Raw genomic sequence first — 16,014 nt, forward strand, 5'->3', positions numbered from 1 at the left:
CTGGCTCAGTGGCCCAGGAGTGGCAGCTTGTTGTGGCTGGACACTCACGGCCTTTAGATCCAAGTCCAACGCCTTAACCGCTAAGCTACCATTCTGGCATTTGGCAGACGCCTTTATCCAGATCATCTTATTCATACAATCGAACAGTTACAGGTTAATGGACTGGTTTAGGGCCCCGGAAATGACAGTTTGGTGGTGGAAGGATTTTAACTCAGTTTGGACAAGTCTGTGGAAGACATGATATGATGTCTACATGAACATCCCCCGTGCTGGATCAAATTTCCCATTCAGTTTTATTAATATCAGTGCTTGCTTAATAACTACTATTGGGCATCTCGTAACAATTCAAATCAGCATGATAAAATAATTAATAATAATAATAATAATAATAATAATAATAATAATACAGCACAGTAAGGGTCAACTTGAACAAGCCTCCCTGAGGATGGTTATTATAGCTACGCCCATATCCACTGCACCCGTCAAGGAACACCTGTCTCCAGCTCCCAACAAGTGGATGAAAGTCACACCTGCTTCGAAAAGGTAAATACCAGCATAAGCCTGTTCAGAACCGGTTGCACGTAATTTTGGCATTGTAGGGCCGGAAGATTACTTTGCAAATACCTCCCTCTGGGGAGCTGAAAAGGAATTTGAAACTCTACCCAAATGCAGGTGTGTCAGTGACAGTGATAGTCAGGAAGATCTCATTTATTAGCAAACTTTCTGACATATATGCTTTACCAAGTTAATGGAAGCAGGAGAGGCAGTGCACCTAGCTTGAAATGAATGAAGCGTCTGGGACTGACAGGGAACAAGGTTGTTAAGTTTTTCACTGAAGCAAGGGCAGGTGCGAAGTTTTTCCTCAAGTGAATAACGTTCATCTCAGGACATATAAAGATACACAATGAGGTAAGCTTGTATGTTTACGGCAGTATTCCAATGTTGTCATATTTAGAGCTGTTCTACTCATTTGCCATGTAAGTCAATTAGTATGCTGTGTCTACTTCACTAGTGCATTTTACTCCATGTTTTCTGCAACAAGTTTTGCTGTATTTCTATTAAATCTCACTAGTTGTATTAATTTTGTGTTTGTCACCAGACGCAACCTACCATGCTATAATGACAGTTACCAACAGTGGGGGTTCTTCACGGTCAAGCTGGCATCCAATGTGCCGTGTGCTTTTACTGTCTTGATGTGTGCTGTCAGTTTATTGCTTTACGTACTCCTTGGGACTCAGCAATGCAATATGGAAGAGAATGTGAAAGGAAAGCATCCAAATATAGACTCCCCCTACGTGGCCTACCCTTATAAATATCGTTTTATAGTGGACCAACCACAAAAGTGCGAACATAAACCTTTTTTGGTGGTCATTGTTCCAGTGGCCCCTAACGAAGTGATGGAACGGGATTCCATAAGGAACACATGGGGGAATGAGAAGCTCGTTCGAGAACGATACGCTATGGTTCTGTTTCTACTGGGCTTACCGAGTGGTAAAAATGCAGAACTGCAGCAGGCCCGCATACATCAGGAGAATGTCCGGCACCAGGATATGCTACAGAGCAACTTCATAGACTCCAACAAGAATGCAACGATTAAAATGATGGTGATGTTGGAATGGCTGAGAGATCGCTGTCCCCAGGCGCATTTTGCTGTGAAAGTCGACAAGGACATTCTGCTGAACATTCGACATCTAATGAGTATGCTGTTTAGCCTTGACATTCCCCATCAAAACTACTTAACTGGCCAGTTGCAGAACAGCAATTCTGAAACAATAACCTTATACCCTTTGGGAAAGTGCTACATAATGTCCATGGACATGCCAGCAAAGATTTTGATGGCATCTAAGGAAATTAAACCAATTCGAAAAGACGATGTGTATATTGGCATATGTCTTGAATTGCTCAATATCGCTCCCGTAAACCCACCAAAACCTGAGCAGTTCGTGTTCATCCCACCCAAACTTTACGATCGGTGCAACATTTCCCAACTTATTGCAGTGGTTACGTACACTCCCGTTCAGATGGTCTCTTTTTGGAATGATGTTCACAAACCAGGCTCACCCTGTTAATTGGGGGTTTGAAGAACTTAATAAGTTTGAACAGGTCTAACAGGTCGAGTTTAAACTGATTGGAAACTAAAGAAACAACACTAGCAAAGCACAGGAGTGTAATGTCCACAGATATCTACTGAAAATATTACCTGTTTCAGTTCAGAACCATGAAGTGGATTATTTACATTGTGATTATGTGAACTTAGTCATCAATAAGTAATTAAATAAAGTACATTTGTATCTTTTTCTCCCATTGATCGTTGTGAGTTATGTTTTGCAATCTTAATATTTATCTGATATTTATATTTATGTTTTGGTGCACAAAAAAAAAAAGGTATTGAACAGTGCATATTATCTAACTAACCTATATATCAACTAAGCTATCATATGCATACTGATGGACAGTTATCTGTCTTTGAATGTTGATTAAATACAGCAAAATAACAACAATACATTTGGCCCAAGCAAATGAAAACAACATATCAAAGATAAGGTGTTTTATTAGCTGCCTACAACAAGAAAGTATCCCAAATTCGACTGAAAACGCTTGGTTCAAATCTTTGGCTTTGGGGTCAGATGATAAATGGATCATTGGAACATCAAATAGTCATTATGGTTCAAGTGATTCTACAAATAGATCATGATTTTGGAAAAATATACTGTACTGACATACAGTGCATTTAGAATAGATTCAGCCCCACTATTTTACAATTTTGTTATGTTGCAGCCTGATACTGCAACCTGATACTACTGATTTATTTTTCTCATTAAACCCCATACTGACAAAGTGAAAACAGAATTTAAGAAATGTCTGTACGTTTTTTAAATGGAAAAAACGGAAATATCACACATACATAACTATTCATACCCTTTGCACCAATGCCTCAGAAATTAGCTCAGGTCATTGCTGAGATGTTTCTACACTTTGTCTGAAGCCTACCTGTGGAAAGGTTTATTGTTTGGCCCTCTCTATAAAAGGATTCAAAGCTGACAATGCACATCAGAGCAAAATTCAAGCCATGCGTAAGTTTGGAATTGGAAGGCACATATCTGGGGAAGGCTGCTGCACTGAAGATTCCCAAGAGCACAGGGGCCTCCGTAATTCTCAAATGGAAAAAGTGTGGCACAACCAGGACTCTCCAAGAACTGGTCAAACGGGAAAACTGTGGAATCGGTGAGAAGAGGCTTAGTAAGAGAGGTGACCAAGAAACCGACAGCCACTCTGACTGACCTCCGGAGATCATGTGTGGAGATGGACAAAGTTCCAAAAGGGCAACCATCGCTGTAGCCTTCTACCAATGTGGGCTTTATGGCAAAGTTGTTAGATGGACCTAAAAGTGGCTTTTCTCTGACGGTCCCCATCCAACCTGACCCAGCTTGAGAGGATTTGCAATGAAAAATAGCATAAAATCCTCACAATCCAGGTGTACAAACTTGTTGCATCAGACTCAAGGTTGTAATCTTTGCTAAAGGTGCTTTAATTAAGTACTGAGTAAAGGGTCTGAATAATTAATTCTATAATTAATAGAATTGAAATAGCTTACCATCATGATCATTTTTTTTATCATGACTAGAATAAAAAGTATGACACGGCTCACTGGTTCCTGAAAGTGCTGTACAAGTATCCCTGAACCCAACAAGTTAATATTTTCTAGCCAAGGTCATTCCACTGACACAACTATGCCTCGACAATCTAACTTCCCTAACATGGCCATTAATGCAGATATACAACTGAGACTGAGAATCTGTTTGAAATTTTAGGGTAAATTGCCTGTCACTTGTGTCCCATTCTTCTTGCAACCTGTTTAGTATGTAAAGCTTGACAGTAAGCTTAAGGTCTAAGAATTTTAAAAGAACAAGACATAATTTTATTTACAGATTTATTGCTTTCTTTGCAGCCCCAATCAGCATGTTAATTTCCTGATCCTGCATGTCCAAGAATCCAGCAGAAGATGATACTAACTGATTAGCAAAATGAGTAGCGTCTGCCGTCAGGTAAAAAGCAGTAAAACTGCTAAGTAGCTAACTTAGTTTTATCGAAAGAACTAACTAAACCTGAACACATACTTTTAAATAAATATTTACAATATTTATTAGTTACAATAAAATTAAATAAATACAAAAAAATAAAGCTATTACTTGTTAACACTGTCTGCTTCCATTAGGTGGCACCACAATTGCATTAAACTATTTTAGACGGTTTTACTATCAAAAGCAGGGATGCTTAGGATCTTCCACTAGGGGTCAGTGTAAGTCAACATATGTTTCACTTACAAAGTTTCAGGATATAACGAGCAGGATTAATACACATCATGCTTTAGCTACAACCTAGCCACTAGAAAACAATTGCAAGAAGTGTTTATTGGTAGACAAATCCCATATTTATTTTGATAGAAAGTCTGAGCACATGAAATGCTCCAATCTATAAGTCAATTGTGGAGATGAAGATCTGCAACACATGATAGCACATATACATAGATAAACAAAATACAGGCAAATACCTGACCAGATGCTTCTAGGTGATTTTTGAACGTCCTATTGCACATGTAGTCCCTATTTGCTGTTCTAATAACCTCCACATTTCTGGGAAGATGTTCCACTAGATTTTGGAGTGATTTTGGAGATTTAGGCTCATGCAGCTACAAGGATGTTAGTAAGGTCAGGTACTCATTTACTGAAGGGTGAGGAGGATTGGGGTGCAGTCAGCACTCCAATTCATCCCAAAGGTGTTCAGTAGAGTTGCGGTGAGAACTCTATCACAGACCACTCATGATCTTCCTCTGCAACCCATGTAAAGCACATCTTAATGGAGCTGATAATGTGCACAGGGGCATGGTGATGATGTAACAGATTTGGGTCTCCTATTTCAGGTGAAAGAAGAATTTTATACTACCATATCAAAAGACATCCTATACAATTGCGTGCCTATGAATTTGTGGTAACAGTATGGGGAAGAAACTCATATGGCTGAAAATGTCAGGTGTTCCTCAAGATGTCCTTTCGTCCATATACAGTAGTATATGTACAGAATTACAAAAACACAAAATCACAATGTAGTAGATTTGGTGCAACTGTTCTGTTTGCCTCTAGTTTATTACCAGATTTACAGGTAAGGAAAGCGTTCTTCTACTAGCTATCAAGTCTGTTATCAAATACAAATAAAACATCAAGACTCCTCAAACGTACCCCTCCATTAAGCTAATGCCTACTTCTTCCATTCTGGATCAAAAAAAGGAAGGCCTAACTTGTTAAGAGTTCAGTGGTTCCACACAATATTTGATGTTACCTCATAAAAAAATACTGAAACTTTAAAATTAAAAACAGCTGAATAATGGTCACATCTGTAGACTTAAAAGTTCTGATAAATGAAATGACTGTAAATGTTAAATATGTTACAGCTGCAAACAGCTGCTGTTTCAACACCGTACTTCAAAAGAAAATTAAGTGCCCATGTGGCTTATTTTTGGTTGGGTTGAAGCTCAGTAACTCAAATGTCTGTAAGGGTAAAAATATCCTACTAATTCTTATTATTATTATTATTTTTTTTTCTTTTGTCAAGTGCTTATTTACAAATAAAACTAAACAGTGAAGCAACCAGGATGCCAATGGTAAAGTCATAATGATGCCACCACCATCATGCTTCTCTTTGCTGGGTTTCTTCACCAAAAAACATAATATAAACATTAAAATCAATTTCAGTTTCATACATTCAGACTTTATTATTATAAAATGGTTCAGAGATCTAGGGGATAAATACTTAGTCAATGCACTCTAGATTTGTGTTTTACATTGTACCTTGTGTGCCATAATAGGTTCTTTCTCTCACACAAAAACTTCATTTAACTTTTCAGATTTTTCTCAGTTGTCAGCAGGTAGGTTTAGGGTAAATAAAATCCTGTTCATATTAGCTGGTAGTTTAAATTAATCACAGTGACTCGATTCCTGTTGATTCTTTTCACTAAAAAGATTTGTTCACTGAACTGGCAAGCAGTTAAGTAGGACAGTCACATTTACAATTACACCAGTAGGTAGCACCAAAAATCTCTCCCTTTTTTTTTTTTTTACTATTATGCGTAAATCATCGTTTTATTCACCCCCAACACTTTCATTAAAAATTTTTTCAAGAGATAAGTATCAATATTAGTATTATGATTTATTAAAATTGCCAGCCACAAAGAGGATTAGATTCAGAGGACAAAAGTTCAGTTTCGAGAGCATGGTCACGAATAAGGATGTTCTCTAGATCTGCCTCTTTCAAAATAACCACCTGCATGTCTTCCCTCACCACATCCATAAAGCTCCTCTTTGTCCTTTAGCTTTTTTCCTCCTGCTCCATACTCAGCATTCTTCTACCGATATATCCCATGTCCCTCCTCTGCACATGAACAAACCAATTTTATTAAAAGTTACACCAGTAAGATTTACTCAAGTGATATTGCATATATTTTAGAGGTATGTGATGCTACAGGAGAATCTTTTTGAAATCCCACAGTAGGTAAAACTCGCTGATTTGCGTATCTTTAGGCCCTGCAATGATTGACGAGCACTGTAAAATGCCACTTCTTCACCAGCGCCTGGTCAACACATTGTTGGGTGAGGATTTTTAGAACAGGCTGCTAGGACAGAGTCCTACATGTGGTCCCAAAGTCCTACATGTGGCTTCCAAAACTAGGGTCTTACTGCTGGTTTCACAGGTTGTCCAAACAGCCAGGCAGTATCTTTACCAAACATATCAACTGTCCCAGTGAGGTTGTAGGTTGTATTTGGCCTGAACCACCTACTAAGCAGTCCAGAAGACACTTTTGACACTGACACTTTTTCACTTTTACACAACATTTTATTGTACATTCCTCCATGCTTGGCTCCTACGGTACCTTTATTAAATTCTGTGTCTCCTGTATCTGAGGAACCAAACTCAACACAAGTCAACTCAAATCCATGGTCTCTCAGAACTGTACTTCAGAATTCTTTTACCGGACATGAATGACTTCTTAACTGCTCATTTCATGGAAAATTATTGTGGGAAAAATGATCCATCTCTCTACAATATCATTTATAATCTTTTCCTGAATGTAGACAAACAACCCTCAAATAAAATGCTAATATGAGTTACTCACTTTTTTATATGCATAGTAATGTAAATATGTATACATTTGTATCAGCCATTTAACCTTTTACAGACTTTTGTAAAAACTTTAAAACAAAAGGAGAGAAACACTGTAAGGCCCAAATCAACAGCAAAAATCCCACACACTGGCCAAAGGCAAACCTCAGTGGGGAAAATGAAATACGTTTGGCAAACTTGAACTCGGAGAATCCCAGGAGCACTCTCGCGCTTGCATTCTCTCTCTGACTCTCACGCACTTTTTTGACAGATAAAAAAGAGAGAGAGAGAGAGATGTCCTGGCCCCTACCATAGTCATCATTTTTCTAGGTACTAATAATAATCCTGCACCATTTGATTAAATCAGGTGCAGCTGAACATACTGTAATATTTCAAACATACTCTCAAGTAATGTGGTGCAAGACATTTCAGTGGTTCATGGGTTATGAGTCATTTTACTAGGAGCTAATGAAGCATAAAAGAAAAACCCCACTAAAAGTAGTTAGAAGATTGAAAAACAAGAAGCGATGCATACAGCAGAACTTACACTATAAGTAAAATAGGTTTGTTCATTCCCAAACCAAACCAGGCAACTTTTTTTTTTCCCACACATACACAAAACACCCTTTATTAGCATTATTTGAAATTTAAGGTTAGATTATTACTGAAATGACAAGTGATGTCAAAGTGCCCTTCAGCTTCCCAAAATAAGCAGTGTGTACTGTGCACTGTGGGAATGCTTGGAACTCAAGGTTACACAGAACCACACACAGTTCCGCAATCTGCATCAGTACTGTATGTATTCTCACCACTCACAGACTGTGTGTGTGTGTGTGTGTGTGTGTGTGTGTGTGTGTGTGTGTGTGTGTGTGTGTGTGTGTGTGTTTGTGTGTATACAGAGCGTCTGCAATAGGACTGTGATTCTCACACGCTCTCAAGCAGAGTAAACAAACACAGCTGTTCCCTGATACGATACCTCGCTACAGTCCTGTTAACATACACACACAGACACACACACATAGAGACACACACACAAACACGGACATACAATACGCAGCACAGCTAATTGTAGGGATTGAATAAAAACAGCATGTAGCACAGCACTTTTTCCCATGTATTTCACTGTAATTATTATATCTGTGTGTGTGTGTGTGTGTGTGGGGGTGTGTGGTGTCAAGTCTTAATGTATCAGAAACTTGGTCTTTAAATACAACGGTGTTCCTGTTTGTGAACTGCCAATAACTTTAAATTTCTTTTCCAACAGCAATCTAAAAAGAATACGGCTTTACTGCAAAGTAGGGTTTACTATACAGATTTGCTTTATTTTGCTATACAGCTGTCCCAGAGCGTTTTATTCCTTTTACACTACAGCATTATGATTTGTATTGAAGGTTCAATTTGGTTTTATAAGGTTCCTTCTTGTTCTAACACGAGCTATTAAACAACAAGGTGAAAAATGCAGCTTGTCATATTAAAAAACACAACAAAAAACAAAACACCCCATGAAGACATCCTGGAGCCTTTTAGGTGTTGGAAAATGGAGCTCGACCGGTTTTGCTGATTAATCAGCACCGGTAATTGATCTCTGAAACTATCTGCTATCGGCAAAAATCGACGCGAAAAGTGATTCAGTCCGCTGGCTTCCGGTCCGCTGTCATTACAAGAGCGGCCTCTAGAGGTGAATCAATGACACCATGTGCTGTTTGTTTTTACATGTGGAACAGCATGCTGCACGGAGAGCGCTATATTATATTACTAGTAACGCGTTACCGGTAACTTTTACAGTAACTAATACTGTAATGCGTTACTTTTAAAAATAAAGTAACTTCGTTACCGTTACCGTATGGTGCGTTACCCGAATTAATTTCGGCTGAAGTGTAGACAACAGCCTAACTTGCTTACAGCAGCGTCGCATTGTAGGATTGGCGGATAAACCACTGTAAACACGAAGAAGACGCATTGTAGGATTGGTGGATTACCCTCTGTATACATGAAGAAGACGCGCTGTGGGCGTGTCTCCGTTTATTCAGGTCTGTGCAGCAGTAATGGCGAGTCAAGGCGAGAGCAAGACGAGTTTCTCAAAGTGGAAATATGCTCATTATTTCACTTTAGTTGAGTATAAAGACTAAAACTTTTAAGTCAAATGTAAGCTGTGTCTTTCTGGTTCGAAGTTCGTATCTACTGCGTTAAACAGCAACTCCAATCTGTTGAAGCTCCTCCAGGACCTCCATGCTTGAGGAGCTAGTAGCTAGAAGCGAACCCGGTGTTCTGTTCTACATTGTTGATAGTTTTCATACTTCAGCTGTGAAAGGAACATGTTTAAGAGCTCAACACAACAGCAGAAGCCACTTTAGTTTTTGATTGTGAATATATTATTCAGCTTGTTTTGGTATTTATTTCAGAAATCCTTGTGATATATTCAGTTTGTGCAGGTCTGACTTCAATAAAATAGTGTTTAAAAATTACTTTGTGTTTAAGTCAGTTTTGTGTTTGTATAGATCATAACGCATAAAAGGGCATTAATGGGAACATTAAAGAAGGTTCTTTAAAAAAGTAAATAAAAAGTTACTTTTAACAGTAACGCATTACTTTTTGGTGTAAGTAATCAACAAAGTAACTAAGTTACTTTTTGAACGAAGTAACGAGTAACTGTAACAAGTTACTATTTTTTAGTAATGAGCACAACACTGGCTATCGGTATGGGTAAAATCTACTATCGATCGTCCTCTATTGTAAAATTTTACAGTTTCTGGGACTGGAACCTGTTAGGAAAAAAACTTGACCAAAACCCTAAAGCATGCTTCTATATGGCAGACAGATGACAGTGGTAATTCATTTAAATGTTTGCTAAGCAGAGGCAAGAAAACACGCCTTCATCATTTCTATACTTAAAATTACAAGTCAAAGGGTCACCAAGAAAAAGTCTGTTTCACTGAAAGGCAGAAAAGCTAATTTACTGAAGGGGACTTTTTAGAACCTCTGAGAATTCTGAGAAACCTGTGAAATATCCTGCAATACTGTCAGAGCCACTGTTCTGGCCAATTTATAATAAAATGCCTGATCAGAATCAACGATATCCTGAATGTTAATTTTCGCCGAGAGTTGGTTTAAAAATATCGTGACTGATCCAACGGCGCACGCTAAATTTAGAGAGGCTGAGTGTGAAGATCACAAGTCGGGGGTGGCAGGTGTTTGGGGGTGTTGAGATGGTGTCGGGGGGCCGTCTCCACATTAAACACATCCAACTCTGAGTAAAATGAGTGACCCTAAAAGTTCAGAAAGGTAGACGAGTGGAGAGGAACTGTCAGCAGGATGCTCGATTTGGATGTGGCTTGGTTTAGCTGCGTGGGAAAGTGTGTGTTTATTGTGTGCCGGGAGGGGGGATTGTGTGAACGGGGGTATTTATGAGTGGAAGCAAAAAAGCATATGTGTGTGTGAGAGAGAGAGAGAGAGAGAGAGAGAGAGAGAGAGAGAGAGAGAGAGAGAGAGAGAGAGAGAGCGTGTGAATGTGTTAGTTCCGTCTCTAGTGTAAGCCAGGTGGTTATGTCATTACATATCAATCAAGAGCTATTAATACCAGGTAGAGGCAAAACATCGAGGAATAACAGACGGAGACTGAGTAAACAGATAAACAGCAGACAGCCAGGGACATCGAGCACAATAAAGAGCACTGGTTCAGGCAGTTTCAGACAAATAATCATGTCCAAGAACATACACGTTGCCCAAACGAAGACTTTGCCCCCGACGCATAAACAAAAGTGCAATAAAAAAAATCAGCATCTCTGACAGGTGATATCAATCTTATACACAAACACACGTACAGGGAAAAATGTGCTTTAGACTAAGAAGACGGATCCTGTGGGCCACCCATGCCCAGGTTGTGTGATTTTTTTTCATTTCAGTGGTGGAAAACACAACCGATTTTTGCCATAAAATTGCAAGTCACATAAATGTATGTCTAAAATTTAAGTCCACCAGAAATAGTGGGAAATTTTTTTTCATCAAGGGTGACAAATCCTTTCAGCAATAAGATTTTTGCCAAATTGTCAAATTCCCTTAATATTTAATATTTTTTTGAAAGCTGCTTGAAGATGCTCTACTGCATGTGGTCTTATACACCACTAATGTGGACTAAAAGTCATGAATTCTTACTAAATAATAAATATGGGGAGTTGTTAATGAGTTAAATAATAATGAATAATATTTGTCTTTGTACTTTGGTTCAAAGGTCAATGGATGGATGGATGGATGGATGGATGGATGGATGGATGGATGGATCATTTAGGTTAATTCAGATTAATTTGCTAGCTATAGCTAATAGTAGGAAAGGTTATGTTACATTGATTTGCTAGCTAGAAAACTAAATGGTAAGCTAGTTTACTTCAGATTAATTTTGCTAACTATATATCAATTTGATAGCTATCAAAATGAAACTTGAAACCTAATTAGCTGATTCTGCTGTCACTCCCCAGTTCATCACTGAAAATTAAATTTGAGAAATAAATCTTTTGGGCAGATAGAAAAATTTATTGAAATGTTTTTGTTTACAGCAAACTAAACAAAGAAGCTGAACAAAGAAACGTGTTTTGGTGTGTGTAAGATATTAGACAAAGAGAGATTTGTGAGTTGATAGCTTAGATTTAGCAGCCAGCGTATGGTCTGGTTCCAAACATGTGATCTCTTGGGAGCTGTATACACACACACACACACACACACACACACACACACACACACACACACACACACACACACACACACACACACACACACACACGGCTGCAGGCTGAATTCCATTTAGCAATTTCAGCTTGTTTCGTACTTGACTAAAAGTCTACATCCTGTTCTAATCTGCTGGCTGGGTGTTGCAGGGATTGTTGGCACACTTGCACTTGAGCTGAGGCAAAGCAAGATAGAGAAAATAAATGGAGGAGAGAAATGGAAGAAGCAAAGGATTAAGGAGGTAAAGCCAGTTCCGCTATACAAGGAGGTCTTCTGAAGGGCAGGAACATTAAAAACTCAAAAACACAAACACTAGAGAAAGAGAGTAAGAAAGAGATAATGTAAGTGGTGGTGGTAGTGTTGGTGGTGGTGATGTTGTACATATCTCTCTGTACATACATCTCTGCACATATCTAACCTTTCGCACCAGGACACTTTAACCTCTGGACTTGCACAGCACAGTGCACTTTATATTTAATTTCATTTTTACACCACACCATACTGCACACGGACACTTTACGGACCTTTACACCTCACCATACCGCACACGGACACTTTACGGACCTTTACACCACACCATACCGCACACGGACACTTTATGGACAACCCACCACTAAAATTGTCTACTGTTTACACTCTGTTACACATTGTTTACTGTTTACTGTTTCACTGTTTACTGCCATTTTTTCACATTAATATGCCGTATATTCACATTTATAGATCCTTGTATATCTTTTAGATCTTTATATTCTATATTTTATTTTATTTTATTATTTTATATATTTCTTTTATACCTCATACTTATTTATCTGCCTGCTTTTCTTTTTCCCCCATCCTATTCCCTCGAGCCGGACCGTCGTATAAAGCATTTCACTGCATGTCGTACCCTGTATGTATGTGTATGTGATGAATAAATTTTTTTTTGATTTGATGTTGGTGCTGGTGGTGTTGGTAGTGGTGGTTGAATTGGTGGTGTTGATGGTATTGTGTGGGTGGAGGTGCTCGGTTTGGTGGTATTGGTATTGGTAGTGGGGTTGGTTTTGGTGGGGTTGGTGGTGGTGGTGTTTATAATGGTGGCGTGTTGGTGGTTTTGGTGTTGGATTTGGTGGTGTTGTGTTGGTTTTGATGATAGTGGTGTTGGTGGTGGTGATGGCGTTAGTAGTGGTGTTGGTTTTGGTGGTGTTTGTAGTGGTGTTGGTAGTTGTGGTGGTTTTGTGTTTTTAGTAGTGTTTGTAGTGGTGGTGGTGTTGGTAGTGGTGGTCTTGGTAGTAGTGTTTTGTTTGTGGTGGTATTTGTAGTGATGTTGGTTTTGGTGGGGTTGGTGGTGGTGATGTTTGTAGTGGCGGTGTGTTGGTGATGGTTTTGGTGATGGTGTTGGTTTTAGTGGTGTTTGTAGTGTTGTTGGTAGATGTGGTGGCATGTTTGTGGTGTGGTTTGTAGTGTTGGAGGTGTTGGTAGTGGTGGTGTTATGTTTGTGGGGGTGTTGGTACTGGTGTTTTGTTGGTGGTGTTGGTAGAGGTGGTCTTGTGTTTGTGGTGGTGTTGGTGGTGGTAGTGGTGGTATTGGTAGTGATGTGTTTGTGGTGGTTTTTGTAGTTATGTTGGTGTTGGTAGTATTGGTGACGTGTTTGTGGTGGTGTTTGTAATGGGGTTTTTTTTTTAGTGGTGGTGGTAGTGGTGGGGTATTGAAACAAACCCTGACATTTAATTGTAAGATAGGTAGGTTCCGTATAATTTTTTGTATGTTTTAGAATAGATAATATTATGCTTAATTAACTCACAATGAGTTGCTAGCTGTAGTAAATGCTAAGGTAGGTTACCTCATGTTGATTTGCTAGCTGGATTTTAATAGTAACCTAAGCTACTTTACATCGATTTTCTAGCCAGAATATTCAATAGTAGGCTAGTTTACTTCAGATTAATTTGCTATCTATAGCTAAAAGTAGGATTGGCTAAAGTACATTAACTAGCAAGCTAGTTAATAGTTGGCTACTCTTTTCTTTTGTGTCTTTTTTTATTTAGTAAACTCCTAAAATATGCCAGAGCATGTTACATATACACGCTTATACATAAATTCCTGCCCTAATCCCGTTTTATACCTTTAAACTACACATGGAAACATTGTTTAGGCGAGATTGTCATCTTGGGCTCATGAATATTGCACAGTGTAAACTAGTGTGTGAGGAACTTGATGTTGAGCTAAAGTAAAATCCCAGCTCAGACGCCCCCACACACCCTATCACACACAGAGACTAATATCTCTCTAAGGCCATGCAAAGGGAGCTGGGCGTCCTCTAATCCTAGCTTTAATTTCCACAGAAGCCTGCACTCTGTCTGAAGAGTTGAAGAGGAATTACTAAAAGTGACAGCTACAAAGAGTTCAAAGCTAAATCGCAGCCTTTTTTTTTCTGCACAATGTACACAATGTACACTTTTCACTTGATTGCCATTTTAATTTCCAGATAGATCTGAATTCATTGAATTAGATGAATGTCAGAAATATTGATCAGCAGGTTACGTTTTTTTGTTTTACTCTGTGAGATTACAGCAGTTCGTCAAAGATTGTTACTTGGTACAGCATACTGTATAAGATTCGAATAAAATGCTACTGAAATTAGCATGGGCACAAAATGGCTCTGAAAAACGACACTCCAACATCTATGTTCACATTCCGACATTACCTTCAACCTTGTATTTGAGTTTTGCGTCATCTTCTCGGTGGCTTCGTAGCGCCGTCCACTATCAGAAATCTTGTCAGGGCTTTGGTAACATTGTATGGTCCTGCATTCAAAGACAGAAATAAAATTTTTTTTCCGATTGTCCAAAGTAGCTACATTCAGCTTTGAAGACAGCTTGGCAAACTAATGGCATTCGCTCATCAGATTCACAATGTTTTTTTTTATTCACAGGTGTGCCTTGTTAGTTCATTTGTGACATTTCTTGTGTTCTTAATGTGCTTTAGATTATCAGTTGTGTCGCAGAGAGGAAAGGGTAAATACAGAGTCAATAACCCTATTAGTGCCACTACAACTACACTAAAAACCATATTATGGCAAGAAACACTCAGTTGTGTAATGAGAAAAGACAGTCCATCATACCTTAAAGAAATGAAGGTCAGTCAATTTAAAAAAATCTCAAGAATTTTAAATGTCTCCCCAAATGCAATCTCCAAAAACATCAAATGCTATGTTTAAACAGGCTCTCATGAGGACCGTCCCAGAAGAGGAAGACCAAGAGCTACCTCTGCTGCAGAGGATATTTTTTATTAAAACGACCACCCATAGAAACCACCGATTTACAAAAATGCCTCTTGGAATTCAAGACATACAGAAGGTGAACGGATGGTTTCTGATTGTGTGGTTCCCACTGTGAAGCATGGAGGATACGGTGGGTTGGTTTGGTAGTGGTTTTCTGGTGACAATGTTGGTGATTTAGTCTAAATTGATAGCACACTTATCCAGCATGGCTACCACAGCATTTTGCAGTGACATGCTATCCCATCTGGTTTGCACTTAGATGGACCCTCATTTGTTTTCCAACACAATAACAACACAAACAAACCTCTAAGTCATGTAAAAGCTATTTGTTCAAGAAGGGGAATGACAGAGTGCTGCATCAGATGACATCTGATCACCCGATCTAAATCCATTTGACATGGTTTTGGGTTGAGAGAGTGAAGGAAAAGCAGCCAACAAGCACTTAACACCTCTGGGAACTAATCAATATTGCAAAACCATTGCAGGTGACTACCTCATGAAGCTGCCTGAAAGAATGCCGAGAGTGTGCCAGTGCCGTCATCAAAGAAGAAGAAGCGAATATATAAAACATATTCTGGGTTATTTAACAGATTTTTGGTCTACTACATAATTCCATACGTGTTCTTTTACGTGTACAATGTTGAAAAATTGTAAACTGAATATACACAGTTTTTTTGTTTTTTGCTTTTTTGCCTCAGCCCCAATTTAACACCAGACAGGTCACATGAACTCATGACTCTGTTATGCGTTTAGGAGGCAGCTCGTGCCTCTGAGCTGTCAGTGGTGCTTCCGTTATGCGCGCTCAAATAGAGCTCCGCGTGCCTGTCCGCGCGCCTGTCCGCGCGCCTGCCGGAAGTCAAGCTGAACAAAGTGTTTCTGCATCT

General features: G+C 38.9%; 1 protein-coding gene and 1 long non-coding RNA gene across 2 annotated transcripts; both read left to right on the forward strand.

The window, feature by feature from the left end:
• Window positions 1–653: 653 nt before the first annotated feature.
• Window positions 654–2,304, forward strand: LOC310730623 (beta-1,3-galactosyltransferase 2-like). Its single transcript, XM_083549654.1, has 2 exons — window positions 654–909; window positions 1,100–2,304. The coding sequence occupies exons 1-2, from the start codon at window positions 905–907 to the stop codon at window positions 2,067–2,069; spliced, it is 975 nt and encodes a 324-aa protein (XP_083405780.1). The 5' UTR covers window positions 654–904; the 3' UTR covers window positions 2,070–2,304.
• An 11,570-nt stretch (window positions 2,305–13,874) lies between these two features.
• On the forward strand, window positions 13,875–15,801 carry LOC310730960. The gene is made up of 2 exons (XR_014535036.1): window positions 13,875–14,864; window positions 15,072–15,801. It is a non-coding gene; the product is annotated as an uncharacterized lncRNA (long non-coding RNA).
• Window positions 15,802–16,014: the final 213 nt, after the last annotated feature.

The sequence above is a fragment of the Silurus aristotelis genome (genome assembly GCF_946808225.1).
Source record: "Silurus aristotelis genome assembly, chromosome: 9".
NCBI classification, from domain to species: Eukaryota; Metazoa; Chordata; class Actinopteri; order Siluriformes; family Siluridae; genus Silurus; species Silurus aristotelis.